Source organism: Meleagris gallopavo, chromosome 3 (assembly GCF_905368555.1).
Source record: "Meleagris gallopavo chromosome 3, MGAL_WU_HG_1.1, whole genome shotgun sequence".
Classification (NCBI taxonomy): Eukaryota; Metazoa; Chordata; class Aves; order Galliformes; family Phasianidae; genus Meleagris; species Meleagris gallopavo.
This window is the reverse complement of record NC_139406.1, coordinates 38,498,293-38,514,837: the sequence shown is the minus strand read 5'-3', so window position 1 is coordinate 38,514,837 and position 16,545 is coordinate 38,498,293. Positions and strand designations below refer to the sequence as shown.

Here is a 16,545-nt window from a genome sequence, read left to right as displayed (position 1 = left end):
AATCCCTAAGAAAGCATCATGACTTGAGGCCCATCTCAGTTGCATCACTCTGATCACAGGACTGCCCTGCCATGGGTGGCAACATGCTCTTTAGCAAAGTTGAGCACAGAAGGAGTAATGGTTGTGCTCTATGTGAAGGAGCAGCTTGCATTCATGGAGCTTTGCCATAGTCCACAAGCCAGTCAAGAGTTTGCAGGTTAGGATCAGAGGGAGGCTAATGAGTATGCTGTTGTATTGGCTTTCTGGTATAGACCTTCCAATAAAGAGGCAAAACAAGGAGAATCCTTATTTATGTGACTGAAGAAAGACTTGTGATCAGGAAGACAATTAAAAATATTGATTGGTTATGGAATTAGGAAATCCAAAATTCTGCTGCAATTGAAATTGGCAGGGGAGGTAAATGGCAAAAGGAAAGACCTTCGTAAATATTCACAGGAAGAGTAGATGTTTTTGTGATGAAGAGCTGAAAGGGATTGTAGTAGTCAAAGCTTTGTTTGCCAACGTCTTTACTATTAAAGCACACTGTTGAGCTTTCCAGGTCTCTGTTCCTAGTGGCAGTGTCTCTGAGAGTGAGGCATAGCCTAGGTTAGGGAAAGATTAGTTAAGAACCAGTTGAGCAAAATGGATATACAGCAGTTCATAAAAACAGATGAGGTATGTCTAAAGACAATGACAGAGCTGATCAGAGTCATCTTTCAAAATCTAGGTGATCTCTAGTGACAAGAGAACAGAAAGTGCCTCATCTCTATTCAAGAATAGTAAGAAGAGGGATCTGGGACACTACAGCCTGCTCAGCTGCACCTCAGTCTCCTCACACAGAAATCATTCACAGGCACATAAAAGACAAGAAAAAGAATCGGACTGGCTGTCATCATGGTCTTCAGTTGTACCTCCAACACCAGTCTGAAAAGGTATAGACTGATGACAGGGCAAAATATGCCCTCAGAAGTCTGTGGACACCAAATTTAGAAAATAAAGAGATAAGTAATAGGAATGCTGTTTAGCGGTATTTTGACAGACTAGAGAACTGGGCTGATAGAAACTCATGAAGTTTGATAAATGGAAGCTGGAAGTCCTGCACCTCAAATAAATTATGTGCATACAACTGTATTGTCTGGAATTGGCTGGATAGAAACAAGTTTCACAGAAGAAAAATAATGGAGGTCCTAGGGTCATAAGTTTGACATCTGTCAGTCAGCAGAACAAACATGAAGGAAAAAAGGCAAATTGCATAGTAGGATGTACTAGCAAAAAAGCATAGTAGGCAAATCAAAAGAAATACTTATTCCTGTATATTTGGCACTTGTGGTCACATTTGGAGTATTGTGCTTGGTTTTGGTTCTCTGTTCAGTAAAGCAGTGACACTGGGGAGTAAGTGAAGCAGGGGATTATCAAAATCGTAAGTCATCAAGAGCCTATGGAATTTTTTTCAACAGACCATTTGGGCATTGAGCAATTAAATACAACTGGGAACTTCTTTTCAAGTCCAGATTAATTCACTATTTTTACTGTTCGAAAGAAAGCATATGGTGATTTGCAATCTCAGGTCCAGTACTAGAGCTCCCTTGAGAATTAATAAGCTTGAACATTGCCATGCCAATTAAACGTTGTTCCAAGTTGTCTTTGCAGCTGGCTGCCTTGAGCATGGGTAGAGTTCACAGCAGTACAGTCTCTATCCAAAAGATATTCTGAGCCTAGTTTTTTCTAAGCATGACATAGACACCTTATGCCTTACTAAGAGTAAATCTGACAATCATGAGTGTGGAAGGAAAGCCCGTTGCATATGGGTTTAATATGTTAAAGTACACTTGCAAAACTACTGTTAACTGCTTAGTTCAGATATCATCTACAAAAGATCTGAAAAAAATAACAGTTGCACATGTAAAAAGGATGCTACAGGCAAACACATTAGATTTCATCATGGAGGCAAATAAGCAAGGCTTTTTCTACTCCTGGTAAAAATGGGATAATGTTATATAGTGCATGTAGGCTCCATTTTTGTTTTCAGTTGGTAAACAACTACTTCTTTGAGGGAAAGTGAAAAATGCTAAAACATTTATCTCAAATTTTATAACATGCTCAGAGGTTTGAAATGCGCTAGCTGACATATGATCTCTGGCTCCCATTGCTCTGTAAATATAATTTGTAAAATTTGCTTGGGGATGGCTTATATGTTTGTTACATATTCCAGCATTCCATGTATGATTAGTATACACTGTGTAATATATTTGTCTATAGTGAATCACTGCCTTTTATAAACAGTGTAGTACGGTCACTAATCACATCTGCATGCTTAGTCCCATCTAAGTTGCATACAAATTTTCATGTAATTTTGCCAATAGTATCAAGGTTAGAGCTCTATCAAAATATTTTACATGAACAAGTTTGTCTCATAGCCATTGCTTGCACATGTATGTCCATACATGTATCCATAATCTTTTTGCATACGGACAAAGAATAGTTAGCAAACTTTCTACAGTGTTAGCAGAGTTCCTTTCCCTTCAAATCCTGCACATATTTTCTCTTTCTCACAAGGTGTCCATGATAAAACATAACTGGAAATTTAAAAATCTAGTTTCTCATTCTTGTCCAGTGCCCTAACAGCTACACAAGAGAGTGTACTTTCTAGAGAGGAAAAAAAAAAAAGGAAGATTCATAGAATCATAGAATCATAGAATGGCCTGGGTTGAAAAGGACCAGAATTATAATCTATTTTCAACCTCCCTGCCACAGGCAGGGTTGCCAACCACTAGATTCATGGACATTTTAAAGGGATTTAGGAGGAGGTTACCAAGTCAATTAGTTATGCAAATCATGCTTTCTGAGAAAACAGACTGAAAGGGATCAAAATATTTACTAGAAATCACTGATTCATATCGAGATCAGTCTTTGGTTTGATTTTTATTTTCTTTTTAATAGATTTCTATTCTTAAAAGGCTGAGTTCACTTAATTGCATTCTGAGTGCTGAGCTGTGGGATCAGACAACTTGTGAATAGCCAACTAAAGCTGCCATCCTTTTTTATGAGCAATGTATTATATAGTTATGAATGAGCTGAACAAAAATGCATTTTTTTTAAATACTCTTAAAAATCAACGTTAAGAGCCCTTTCAGATATGAGGTAAAGAGTAAGAGAGAGCAGGAGAAAAGAAATGAAAGTGCCTTAGGCAAGTGTGAACACAAGCTCTTAACTTCTGGATAGTTTTAGCACAGTCCACAAAGTAGAGGAAAGCAAAAGAAACCAAAGAATGGAAAGGAAAAAAAGAAAAATGATGCTTTCCCTCTCTAGGTGAAGCAGTTAGGGGGAGTGATGGTTCCTATACAGGGACACTTGCATCTAGAGAGATTATAAGGTCCAATTGAAAGCACATTCAACTTCAGAAAAGTTAGTTTAGAGGAGCCAGCTGCCAGAGTCCAGCTATATTCATTTAAATTCCATTCTAAAATACTCCCAATCATACTATTACGAAACAACCAAGAAAATTCTGCTGTTAGTAATAATAAATAATTTAAGAAAATTCAAAATATTCTTTCTTATATAATTTTGTATATGTTTTCTCCGGTAAAAATAAGCCTGGAGCTCTGTGCTAGGTTACTGCTCCTAATGAACAGATAAAATGTTGGAAAACTCCTTATTCTCTCTCCACTGAAGACACCGCAGGACTCAATGAGATTAATTCCATGTGGCAATATAATGCATCTTTATACATAAATTGTTCACACACGCAAAATTACAGCAGCATGTAAAAATTATTATTACTAAACAGCTAAAAATAAGGAACATTTTCACTTTGAATACTTATTATGGGTTTCCTATCAATGTAAGAACAGACTGAATCTGTCTGATATCTTGAAGCAGATCGCACAAAGCACTATGAAGCCCTAGAGGGTCACTTAGACCAGAAGTGTTCAGAACCTGATGCAATGAATGCCGCAATTACTCTGATTCACTGTACCTTAATGTTACCTGAACTGTAACAGATCTCAGCACTTAAATGTATACTGTTACTTGCTATTATTTGGTGTACTTTTGGATCCAAGCAAAGATAAACAGTTTTAGGTTTAGAATAACATAAATAAAATAGCAATTAAGATGTTTAGATAATACTGCAGAGAAAAGAAGGCTAAACTTCATCAGAAAAACTCAAAACTGTCCATAGATTCATAGCTAGAGATTTGTTTTATACTTATATATACTTATATGCACACATTTATATGCTTGTGTATATTTACAAATACAAAAACATTTCAAAGAAGTTCCAAGTAATTGAAATGTCAGGTGTAATGAGAATGTTACATAATAAATAATTACTAATTTATGAGCTTCTGTATCTGTTGAGTCATTATAACAATACTCTGAACAAGATTCTTGATCTTACAAAATAGTTTAAATTCTTTTTTAGATTCTGATGGTAAAAATAAGAGCTTGCTGTTATAATGGAAATACAGAAGTCACTCCTAAAGTAATATCTCCTATTTATTTCCATAGAAACTTCAACAGATACAAAGAGCACAATAATACTATTTGATAGAGCAAATTCTCAACAATGAAACACTCTTTTTCAGCATAGCCACCACCATTAGCTATGATGCCTGCATGCTGCACTAGTAAAATTCTGTGCCAGAGGAGGTGTACCACTGTCTCTGTCATCAACACAGAAACGCACCACCCACCATATCACTGCACTCACTTCCACTGTTTGGTCTCCATAAACTCACAGCAAACATTGCTGAATGTCAGTGGGTGCCATTTTTTTTCTGTATATGAAGGGATTCAGTTCCACACCTTTGCTTCATATGCACTTCCATGTCAGATGCCATTGTGTAAGACTGCCCCTCTGCTGCCATCTGTCACATGGCAACAAAACGTAATGGAATATTGTTGTGAAGATTCAACCTCTTCTGCCATGCCAACATTCACCTCTAATGTCATGGGCCAAGTTTGAAAACTAAGAGGCATCACTTTCAGAGAACCACTCAGTACCAGTGAAAAACACAAATTTAAAAACTTAGTATTTCTTGAGTTTTTGAGTATTTGTTTACACCACCTCTATTCCTGTATTTTTTAAAAATACAGAATTCATCATGGTACTTATTATTAGCTTCTCATTGTCTTTATAAGACATTATATATGGTACTTAATCTTCGGAGACGTCACACATCTTTATTTTGCTGATGTATAGTTGACAGGATTAACTAAGTACTTCATCATATACTACCTGGGAAGAAATGCAATATTCTAGGTATTACTTGATATATGAAGTGCAAATTCATGATTACACTCAGACTGTGTTAAAAGCAATTAGTGATTTTTGGATTTTGCTGGTAATAGCTAACAAGGAAATGATCAGCTATGTGAGTATGCCAGATAAGAGTGGAAAAATTGATGCTTTCAAAATGGATTTGCTGCATAAGTTTGCAATATATTTGTAGGACTTTAGTTACATTGCTGAGATTATGACTGGCATTGAAATATATTTAAATTGATAAGTGTGTTTCATGTTAACTATGGGTTTGCACTTATTACCACTGATTTTTTAAAAGTAAAAATAACTGTAGATAATGAACCAAAGTCAAAGCCCTATCATTCAGGCCCAATCCTATTGATGTTTTTCATAAGATTCCTAACAGCGTAAATGACTAAAAAGAAGTAAACCAAGTAGGGTTAACCTCTTCATTAAAAAGATAATATATCTATTTCACTATGACACAATTTTGCTGATACTACTAAGCAACTGATCAAAAGCTTTGCCTATCATTTGACAAGCCACCTAATCAATGTCTAACTACAATCATGATGTATCACATAATAATTCTCAGTTTATAACCAGTTAATATGTTTGAGTTAAAAGGTGAGTAGAAATCATATTTCTGTCTTGAATACTCTTACAGATGAAGACAAGCCAAACAAAGGAATCTGATCCATTAAAAAGTTGGTTATTTTACAGTGAATCATTATTATTTAATGATTAGAAATGGCTGTGACTCATCTGACCAAACATGGTCTTAGAACAGTTGTACAGAAGAATGTGGAGTTCAAATGCTTTCAATAATAAATAAAAACAAGTGATTTTCTTTTTCTATAGTTACATGTAATTGAATGGACTTTGATCTAACAAGTTATTACCTGTGAAAATCATGAAGGGTATTGACGACACTGATTTTGAGTGTTTGTTAACACATAAGGTTATAATGGATTGAAATAAGCTATTAATTATAATAGTTACTTTTAAGCAACTCTACCTGTGACCCTGCCTATTCCAGAAATAAATGTCACATTGCAAAGATATGAAACCACTTTCATTCATTTTCTTAAAAACTCCATCTGTAAACAAGCATCTTCTACTTAGCTTGTGCAAGATAAAAATTTGGCCCAAAAAAATCAAAATGTTCTACTTCAAAATTAAAAATGTCACAGCTAACAAACAAAATGTACTAGTTTCACCGTACATCTCTCTCCTCATCCCACCAACATAAACAGATCCAGCTTGCAAGATGCTGACCAATAATGAGAGACACTACATATCCATCACACCCACTGCCTCAGAGGGTATGAAAGGGCATACTGCTTTTTTGCAAGATCGTGTTCAAACTATAGATGTAAAATTTGAAGATATACAGGAAAGAAACAAACTGTATGATGAGTATCATTCCTAAAATATGTTTTGGTCTCTACCCTGCCAAGCGTCCACTGAAGAAACAATAAAACAATGCTTCCCAAAGACACACAAGTGAGAGGAATGCAGTTAGTCCCTGGAAGGGAAGATATCAAATGTACAGTGTTCTCATAGGAATAACTTACACAGCAATTTATGAGCAAGTTTGAAAGTTGTTGGAAGAAATATTGTGTTATTACTCTCGCAGGAACCAAAGCTGTTATTGTGCCACTGGCCTGCTTCACAGTGTTATGTTTTACACTTAGTAACTGTCATGATGCTCCTCGACATGAACTTTGAACCAGCTCAAATGATATCTAATCAATGTATTTTCATAGATTACTTCAGATAAGCTATTCTTTATGTGCCAGAAGGCTCCTCTAAGCAGCTTCATGTAATTCTTTTTGCATTCTACAGTGCCTTAAATATATAACAAAAATCTACCAAAGTGCACCTATTCAAACTCAGGTACAAAATGAATTAAAAGGGGAATGGGAACAAACATTTCCAAATAAACAAACAAACCACCCCTCAAAAAGCTATGTTTGTAATTAGTGTACAGTGAGAATTTACTGCCCTATTTCAATTTAATACTATTTATACAATGGTGCCAACTTCACAGCTTAGCATGAAAGACACACAAAGAAAGAGGGAAAGGGTATATTAGAGACCTTTCTTCCATTCAGAAGGAAAGTTCAGCCACAATTTCAGAGGCTCAGAGGCTTCTAAGAATGTGCCCAAAGAAAACCTCGCAATTGGCATTGTTTAGCTCAGAGAGAGCCAGAACTAAAACAACATTGCCTCACTCAAGGCAGACAAACCAAGTTATATGGGAAAAATCAAAGTGGCTATGGTAGGCATAATTTCAAAATAACACTGTTGGAATGTAACAGAAACTGAAAATGTGGAACTTTGAAGTAAAATCAGTGCACATTTCCTTGAGAAAGATGTTTAAGTTTTAAACACAAAAACCTAGATTTAAAAATAGTTTTACAGTACCTATGAACAGCTTTCATAATTATTTTTGTGTTTCAATAGAAAAAGGTTGTTGCTGACTCAGGTTTTATTTCTTGTATTTAAACATAGCCCTGTTATGTTTTGCAACTATAAACATTACAATCATGCCAATGCACAAGGAGGAATCAGAAAATGCAACTCAGTAAAAAACAAAACCTGAAACTCATTCATTCAACGAATGGCTTAGCAATACGCCAAAGCAAACACCAATCACAAAAAAACATACAAAAATGTTAAATATAAAATTGGCTTGTATTTAGCCATTTGAGGTATCATAAGCAACACAGATAAGATTTTTTTTAAAGAATATATGATTTTAATTGACTTTGTCCCTTTAATGATAAATTTACAATGAAAATGACATGTCCACCATAATTTTGAAATACAACATAGCTATCACCAATTTGCTGCAAATGCCTTTGCATTATATTTGTTTGTGGCAGAAGAGTAAATCTGACAAAAAATAAATTCTTATACATATCCATTCTTGTGAGCTTAATAACAAGATGAAATATTTAAATAAATGAAGTTAAAATTATATCAAAGAATATAAACATCCCTCCTGGATCTCCTCATGCAATTATGCCCTCAGCACACTGTCATAGAGTGAAGACATAAGATTTATTTGATGAAAATGAGGCGAAAGTATGTATTTGATGCTGGCCTGATATTTTTTCTCTCATCAACTGGAGTAATAACTTTTCCTCACCTCTAGTACCCATTGCATTGCACCCCCACAACTCAGAGGCCATTTGTGTTCGTCAGAACACATATGGCTGATAAATACATGGCACCTGCACAATTTCTGATGTGTTCACTGATCCTCTGAGGCCCCACTCCCAAATGCTTTCAAAGACGCTAGGGGCAGATGCTCAGATAGTTGCCATGAACAGGCAAGTGGAGGTGGTTTTATTTAATATGGAAGAGGAAGAGTTTGTTCCACCATCTCTCCGAGCTCTCACAATATGTACTCAGGCATTGGCAAAAAAAATATTTGAAGTAAATGTCAGCTAAAAGCACCCAAATCATGTTTGGTAATGCAAAGAAAGGACATATTTTAGGGTATGGTCAGTTAAGATATTCAGAGCCTCCATTGTTGCTTCTAGAAATGTCAGGGCCATTCAGAAATGTCAGTTCCTTTGTTAGTTTCCAGATTGTAACTGAAGGATCATGTAGCTCTCTCTTTTTTTCTCTCTCTTTAATATGTCTATAAAGATCAGCTGGAAAGTGTAGACAACAATTGTTCACTGGTTAGCTTTACTTAGAGCTACAGGGTATATATGTGCTTTGTTTTGCCTTATTGATCAATCTAGCTTACATTTTTAGCGCATACAAATAAAAATCGGGAAAAAAAAGTCAATGAAAAACACGAACAACACAAAACAAATAAGATTCCAATCGTGCAAATTTTGCTTCACTGGATAAAGCACTTCTTGACACAGTAATGTCCAGAATACCCCTCCCCCAGAAAAATACAGGATTGAGACTGAAGTCATTCTCTTTTTTTTCTTTTTTCATTATTTTTTTTTTTTTCCCTTAAGGCTATACAACACAAAGAAATAAAGCATGGAAAGAACACCTCATTGGGCTCAACACTTCATTCTTCTGGCTCTGGAGTGAGCCTTTGACAAAGCAATTGCATGGTCCGAGTAATTTGTCTCATTGGAACAAGAAGAGAAAGAAGAGGGGAAAAAATGAACAAGAGGAAAAAAAATAATAAAAAATAAGAAAGTCAATGATCCCAACAATAAAATCCAAAATTGACTTTACAATCACAGGTACAAATTGCTCAGGTCGATAATTTCATTTCTCCTAAAGATCACTGTCGTCTAAAACTAATTAGAGGCGCAGGTTCCCGAGGAATTGTCAATATTCAAAGCAAATGTTGGAGTTTAGAAGGTCATCATTCTTCTACTGTGACAGTCTGACGGGGTGACTGGAAATATTGTCGTGTGCTGCCAAGTTCAGGGTGTTGTTAACTGAATGCTTGCTCCAGCTCATCAATCTGTCTCCTATTTGGCCTTCTTTTATAGTGGAAAGACTAAGAAGCCAGAAAAGGTTGAATATTTCCACCCTCCCATGAGGTTACCCCTTTCCAGTTTGAGATGCACTTTGTCTTCTCGTTCCATGAGGAGCAAGACCCCGTTGCTGGCTGCTTCTCTGGTGACGTCCTGATCCCCTGCAAAAGCTGAAATCACTGGGTAGCCGTTTTGCATTAAACTTACCTAGAAAGTGCAAAGAAAGAGAATCTGAGTTTTGTCAATAGCCTCAGTGACTTCCTTGCCTTGTGCACTTCATTAAACTTTGGCACAGGTTAGAGATAGAGATGAGCTAAGCGAAGGCAATGCACAATTTTTGTCATGCATGCAGAACTTTTTATCTAAAATAATCCTCTGCCTTATTCTTTATCTGCTGGGTTTATAAATGGGGGGTGGAAAGTGGGGGGAAGTAGAGATGAGTATTCGAAACAGCAGAAGGACAGCTAGATCACAACCCACCTGGATGGTTTGTCTGTTATAGACCTTGACCACGTGGAAACTGAAACTATATATCCCTTTCCTTGGCGCTACAAATATACTGGAAGCAAGATCAAAATGGTTGCCAATATTAACTAATACCTGGAGAGTAAACAAAGGAAAAAGAAAAGGAAAGAGACAGAGAAAGAAGAGAGAAAGAAATCAGACCTTGTCTTAGCAAAGTGCAAGTGATAATACGACATGAGCTCCATAAGAAATATAAAGCCTACTTGGAATGGCATTTGCGGCACAATTAAAAGTGCACTGCAGGGGAAAGGAGTCAAGTTACAGAGGCATTAAAAAAGTGATGTGGCTCTTAAATGATTTAATTACGCAGTGATGAGATCCAAAGCCCACCAGATGAAGCACAAGTGTCCACACCATGCTGCCAATGAGGCAAAGGTGGCAGGAGGTGGCGGTGGCAGAGAGGCAAGGAGAAATTAATGCAACTGGAACTTAGCAGTTCAAGAAGCAAATATAGACCTTTTAGCCTGTGCTCGGAAACCAGACCTGCCCTTGTGTTTAAAAGCATATATAACAGAAATTGGACTGTGATATTGCTCAGGAAGGGAGGAGTAGAGAGGACCCTCAGCACGGAAACATCTGTCTGAACATCCATCTGCCTCTTGTGCTTTTCCATCCCCTCTGCAGTCATCCTGGGTACTGGGGTGAGTCCATTCCTCTTCCTCAGCAACAATCTGACTTTTTTTTTTTCCAATGACTTTTAACCAAAAACAAAACAAAAAATAAAAATAAAAAAAAATAAAAATAAAAAGAGCTGAGCCCTCAGGCAGAGGTTGGAATAGAAAAATAGAAAAATAAATAAATAAATAAATAACAAAAAAAAAAAAAACAAAACACCATGATCCCGTGGCGGATGCTCCCGTGGGGTGAGCCCGTGGCGGCAGCTCAGCCACACTCCGCTCCCGCCTGGCCCCACCGCCGTCACTGTTTCCTGCACGGCTGCACTCAGCTTTGAGGGAGAAAAATATAAAGGAAATATAAAGGAAAAATAATAATAATTAAAAAGAAAAAAAATAGCCCCGCACAGCCCCGTGAAGGGCCAAATCCTATTGTTTCCAAGCAGCAGAAGGGGGGACATCAATCCATTATTGTGAGAACAAAACCCCAGCTGAGCACTGCGGGGTGAAGTATCTACAATGTGCTACATACACAGAGAAAGCTTTTTTTTTTCCATCTCTGCCGATCCGACTTTAGGAAATTTTGCACACAAGAAATAGCGTTGTGAACTCATCAAGGAGAAACAGGTGCACAGGTGAAAGACAAGCGGACAGAAAGGTTAAAAAAATAGGGAAAACAGTGCGTGTGTGCATTTTGGATGACTCCACAATACTGCTTCAGAAGTCAGGAGAAATAATAATAATTAAAAAAAAAAAAAGTTAAAAAAATCAGAAAAATGTAACTGAATTTAATAGCAAAATCCAAACGGAACGGCGGGGCAGGGCAGGGCAGGAGGGCAGCTCGGGATGTTGCATGAAGAATCTGGTGTGTGCCGTACGGGGCAGCCCCGCTCCCCGCCCGCAGGGACACGGCTCGGTAGCGCGGGGAACCCCTTCAGCCCGCCCTCCTCCCGGAGGTACCGTAACGCTGCCATACGCGCTCGGAAACGGCAGATGCGACGACTCCCCGCCAGTAAATCTCCGTCCTCCCTCCACCCTGCAGATGGCCACCTCCCGCGAAGGAACGCGCTCCCGTCCCGCCTGCCCGGGGACGATCCTCGGGGGTGTCGAGGCACCAGGTGGCACATTAGAGTACTCCGTCAGCCATGGGACCGCCACCAACCCAGAAAGCCCCGCAGCCGCCCCAAAGGACGTCCCGAACTCTTTCCGGGAAGTTGAGCCGTGGGGTGGTTATTAGCGGATAGCGGGGAGGGAGCGAAAGGGACGATGTAAGGCGTAAGCGCGGGGCGAGGGGATGCCGGCGCGGGGGCAGCACGGACGAAGCAGGCGGCGGCTGACCTGGTCGAAGTAGATGGTCATGGTGCGGTTGCTCATCTCGGAGGGCTCGTGGTTGGTGCTGCGGGTGGCCGAGAAGGCCACCTTGGCGCTGCCCGAGCGCACGGAGATCCCCAGGGAGGAGGTGATGGCGCCATCGGCCGAAGGGCTGGAGTCGCACACCACCAGGCACTTCCCCTCCAGGACGATGGGCTCCGTGTCGTTCTGCGCCCGCACCGGGCACCCGGCGGGCAGCAGCAGCAGCAGCAACGGCAGCGCCGCCGCCAGGCAGCAGCAGCAGCCGCCCGCCGCCTCGGGCAGCGCCCCCCGCCGCCGCCGCCCCATTCCCCGCGCCGGACCGCCGCCTCTCGGGCTCTCCGCCGCCGGGCGGGCGCGGGGAGGCGGAGGGGGCTGCGCGCCTGCTGCCGCCGCGGCGCTCCGCGGCCAGCGCTCGGCGGGACGGCGGCTGGGCGGCGGCGGGGCCGCGCCTCCCTTCTCCTCCTGCTCCTCCGCGCGGGGTGAAGGAGCTTCCTCAGACGGCGGGCGGCGCGCAGCCTGGTGGGGTAAGGGCGGCGGTGAGGCGGCGGCCGGGAGCCGGGCACCGCACAGCCCCGCACCGTGCAGCCCGGCAGTACCCCCGCCCCGCCCTATAGCCGACAGAGGCACAACAGGTCCGGGGGAGACCGCGCCGCCGCCTCTTCTCCTCTCTTCCCCCGTCTCCCAGCAGGTCCGCAGCCGCCTGGAGGCGGGGGCAGAGCCGCACCCGCACCCGTCGGGGCACACCGGGAGGACCCTCCCAACCCCGCGCTGTGTCCCCTTGGGCTCCCAGTGCTTTCTCTGTGCCCTCCATCCCGCAGCGCTCGTAGTTTTGCCCGGCCGCGCTCTGGGAGTCGCCGCCCTCCTCCTGCCCTCGGGCAGTACTTCTCGACCCTTCGTCCCCGTCCAGGGCTGTCCCCGTTAACACTGACCCCAGTGGCTTCCAAAACTCTCGGGAAGGCGGCGGGCGGGAGGCTCGAGCACCCCGCTCCCAATCCCGGCATGCAGAACGCACCGCAAGAGGCGAAACCTCCTCGGCCGGCGCCTCCCCGGGAAGTTGCAGCTCAGTTTTCTCCGCTCAGCGGAGAAATTACTGGTGTCTCAGATCCTCCCCCCAACCTCGGGCATCTCTGCCGCTCGCCTCTCTCTGCGTCGCTAATGTTTAAAGTGGTGTTTTGCAAAGGGAGCGGCCGACGGGGAAGGGAGCGGCCTCTTACCTGGAAGGTCCATGGCGGGAGAGGAGAGCTGGCTGAGGAGCTCGTCCGGGACTTGGTACTGCTTAGAGAAAATGAGCCGAGATTGCGCTGGCAGAAAGAAAAGGAAACAGGAGTCGCCTCTTTCTCTCCCGCCCATTGCCAATAATCCCCCCCGACTCCCCCCTCCGGCCGCCACCACCACCCGACGTTCTCCCTCCTCCCCTCCTCTCTCACACACACACGCACGCACCCGGCAGGGATTTAGGCTCCGACGCCCCCCGCAGCACCGCGGGGCTCCTCCCGCCGCCGGCTGCAGCCAGAGGTCGGACAGATCCCTCGGTATCTATACCTGCACCCGTCGGGCTGAACGAACGTGCCGGCGGGGAGTTAGCGCCTACGGATAGCCGCGCAGCATCGCGAGCTGGAAGCTGCTTGGAATTCAGGGTTTAATACAGATAACAACAATACAAAACACTAAAATGGACACGCTGTCGGGAGCACCGTACCTCGAAGGCCCGAGCTCCCCGCCCGCCCCTGCGCGGAACAGAGCCCAGCGCTCAGCTCACCATTAGAACAGCACCGCTGCCCTGGGGCGGTCCCGCTCCCAGCCCTGCGCCCGCACCGCCCTCGGAGCGGCGCCATAAGCGGGCGTGTGGCGCCACCTGACGGCGGCGGCGGGCGCAGCGCGGGCCGGGAGCGGGTCGCGACCCGAGAGCGAGAGGGAAAACCCCCGAGGGCCGGACGCCAGCTAAGGGCTGGGGCGGCCACCCCCGCCCGCTGTCCCTCCGATCTTACAGAGCGATGGCGCCTATCACCGCCAAGGTTTATCAGTTAGCACCGGCTGCAAGTGTTTCGTCTGTCTCAGCGTGAGGCTGCTGCTAGGAGGGAGGGGACGGCGAAGCGCCGGCGGTGAAGTTTTGCGAGAGAAGCATTGCGTTTCCATGCACTCTTCTCATTTACAAATGGGTTTTCTGGATGCATATGGCGTTTTCCTGGAGATCCTGATATGCAGACTTCAGCATCTGAAAGTATGCTAGAGAACTGTACATAAATCCAAATGGTGGCTGTAACGTTCCCGAGCCGGAGAAAAATTTGCAGGTGTATCTCTAGTAAAATTATGATCTCATCTATGAATGAGTGCTCCTGTTTCAATCTTCTGCTTTAACCACCAGTAAGGAACCCCTGCGGGTGTCTGCCTGATGATTTGCACTGAGAAATTAATCATGCCCTGAAATCGCGGCTAAGCAGTGTGCAGGGAATACCTAACCTATAGCTCCTTATTTTAAATGAGAATTTTATAGTAAGCCTGAAATACTTGCATTTGATGGTCTTTTTTTTTTTTTTTTTTTTTTTCTTCTTGCCTGTGCTTGGGTATGGAAGGATGAGAGCAGAAAGCTGATATGCGTAGTGCACTAATAAGTATCAGAAAATCAAAGCAGGAACCAGGCTGCAAGGCAGCACCCATTCTGCAAGACGGTGAGAAGGACCACAGATATTCATCCAAAGATATCAATTCTCAATCTCAGATAGCTCTGGTACACTGGGGAGTCTTTAGATCAGACTAGTCATTGATTATTACTTTGCTGTATAAACGAGGGATCAAAGCAGAGCCCAAAGATTTGCTCATTGTTTTATGTGACTTACAGAGCACAGTGGCAAGGGAAGGATGGCGCGTCATCACTTCCCTCTGTTGCTCTTAAAAAAGATGAGCATGAAAACTAAAGGTAGCTGGAAAGCTCTTAAATCTACTGTGCATCCACAGGAAAACAGATGAAATCTTGCCTTTCTTCTAACACAAAGGATGAAACCTACAATTATGAATACCCTTTCTCTTTTGGCAGCTAACTTGCAAAAGAACTGTCAGTATGAATGCAAATGGAAGATAACAATATTTACTTGTAAACAAATCTATAATTATATGACCTTTAGAATGTCAGTTTAAAAAAAAGCTCCACTTATTATTTCTAATTAAATACTCTCCTTAAGGGATCAATCCACAACCTTCATGGAGTGACATGGTTGCCAGAATTACATAATTATTTTTGTATTTTCTTTTCTTCTGTGAATGGCCAGACTGGAAAAATATTTGGAATTACTAATTGCAGTTCACTCAGTTATGGAATGACTTCAGAAGGTTTAACTTTTAAAGAAAATAGACAAAGTGTTTATAGTCCTCTTCCTTGAGCTCGGAGTTGCTTATGTTGGGAAAGAACTGTATTATCAAGCTCGTGCTGTTTTTCAAGCTGGCAGTGCAAATGTTTATACCAGGGACACGTTATACCTGGTGGTGTGGGAATTCTACAAGAAATGGAAATGTTCACTTCACTGGGACATTCTTTAAGATAGCACTCACCTTGAACTCATTTAAGCCAAAAGCTTCAAGGGGAAAAGCTTTTTGTCTCATCTACTAAATCAAGTCATCAACAGAAAGGTATTTTGATCAGTAGCTCCCAACTATTTCCCATACATTATTTACATTAATGCCTAGCAAAATGAGACACTTCTTTCCCAAAGAAAGCTTAACAGTTCCTGAAATTAGTTCACAGATATTTGCATGTTTTATCTATATATTATATATGCAAGCAGATGAATAGAATACAGAAAAAGAGGAGATGTTCTTTTAATGTGAAACACATTTTTGTCTTCCCATAGCATGAGAGTAAGTTTACAACAGGGATGCAAAAACATTTATGATGATCCAGGGTACAGAAAACCGAGTCCTTATTTATTAAACAGACTGCCCTTTAGCTTACCAAATGTTGTTTCCATGGATTATGTATCCTTCAAACATTCTGCTGTAAGACATTAAAAATGGAATTTGATAAATGTGATTCTTTTTTCTTTGCAAGCATACTACTGGTAGAAAAAGCGTTAACAACAGTTTGTGATTTATCAATTGATGTAACACCCCCATCATCCCACCCCCCAGGTAAGTCAGTTCTCCGTTACGTTCAACCATTAATACAACTAAAGTAATATTTTGTACATTCAAATTAATTCATTCTTTGTCAGTCTATTAGGGCACCAGGGCAGATTATTTTACAGCTACCAGCTATGGCAAAGATTATGTAACTTTCTGGTGATAACATGCGCAAGATTTTCAAGTGTACACAACCCAGAAAAAAATACACAATAAATTAGAGTCCATTCACAAAGTGAAGCTTAGACTT

The 16,545-nt window shown here is 41.9% G+C and overlaps 1 protein-coding gene across 2 annotated transcripts; it reads right to left on the bottom strand.

Moving 5' to 3' along the window:
• Nucleotides 1-7,965: 7,965 nt before the first annotated feature.
• On the bottom strand, nucleotides 7,966-13,754 carry CBLN2 (cerebellin 2 precursor). 2 transcript variants are annotated; one of them, XM_085220697.1, is made up of 5 exons: nucleotides 13,725-13,754; nucleotides 13,397-13,483; nucleotides 12,168-12,698; nucleotides 10,171-10,290; nucleotides 7,966-9,897 (listed from the first exon to the last, which is right to left on the bottom strand). In XM_085220697.1, exons 3-5 carry the CDS (start codon nucleotides 12,486-12,488, stop codon nucleotides 9,700-9,702), a joined length of 639 nt encoding a protein of 212 aa, XP_085076823.1. In that variant the 5' UTR covers nucleotides 12,489-12,698; nucleotides 13,397-13,483; nucleotides 13,725-13,754; the 3' UTR covers nucleotides 7,966-9,699. The 2 variants fall into 2 exon arrangements, with proteins under 2 accessions (XP_085076823.1, XP_085076822.1); XM_085220696.1 differs by lacking the exons at nucleotides 10,171-10,290; nucleotides 13,397-13,483; nucleotides 13,725-13,754 and having other exon boundaries at nucleotides 12,168-12,627.
• Nucleotides 13,755-16,545: the final 2,791 nt, after the last annotated feature.

Excerpts from the sequence above, each read along its gene's own strand:
- CBLN2 (XM_085220697.1), bottom strand. The coding sequence starts at position 12,488 with ATGGGGCGGCGGCGGCGGGGGGCGCTGCCCGAGGCGGCGGGCGGCTGC. Across the intron at positions 10,291-12,167 it reads TGACCATCTACTTCGACCAG|GTATTAGTTAATATTGGCAA; the intron begins GTCAGCCGCCGC and ends TTTACTCTCCAG. Across the intron at positions 9,898-10,170 it reads ATAACAGACAAACCATCCAG|GTAAGTTTAATGCAAAACGG; the intron begins GTGGGTTGTGAT and ends TGCACTTTCTAG.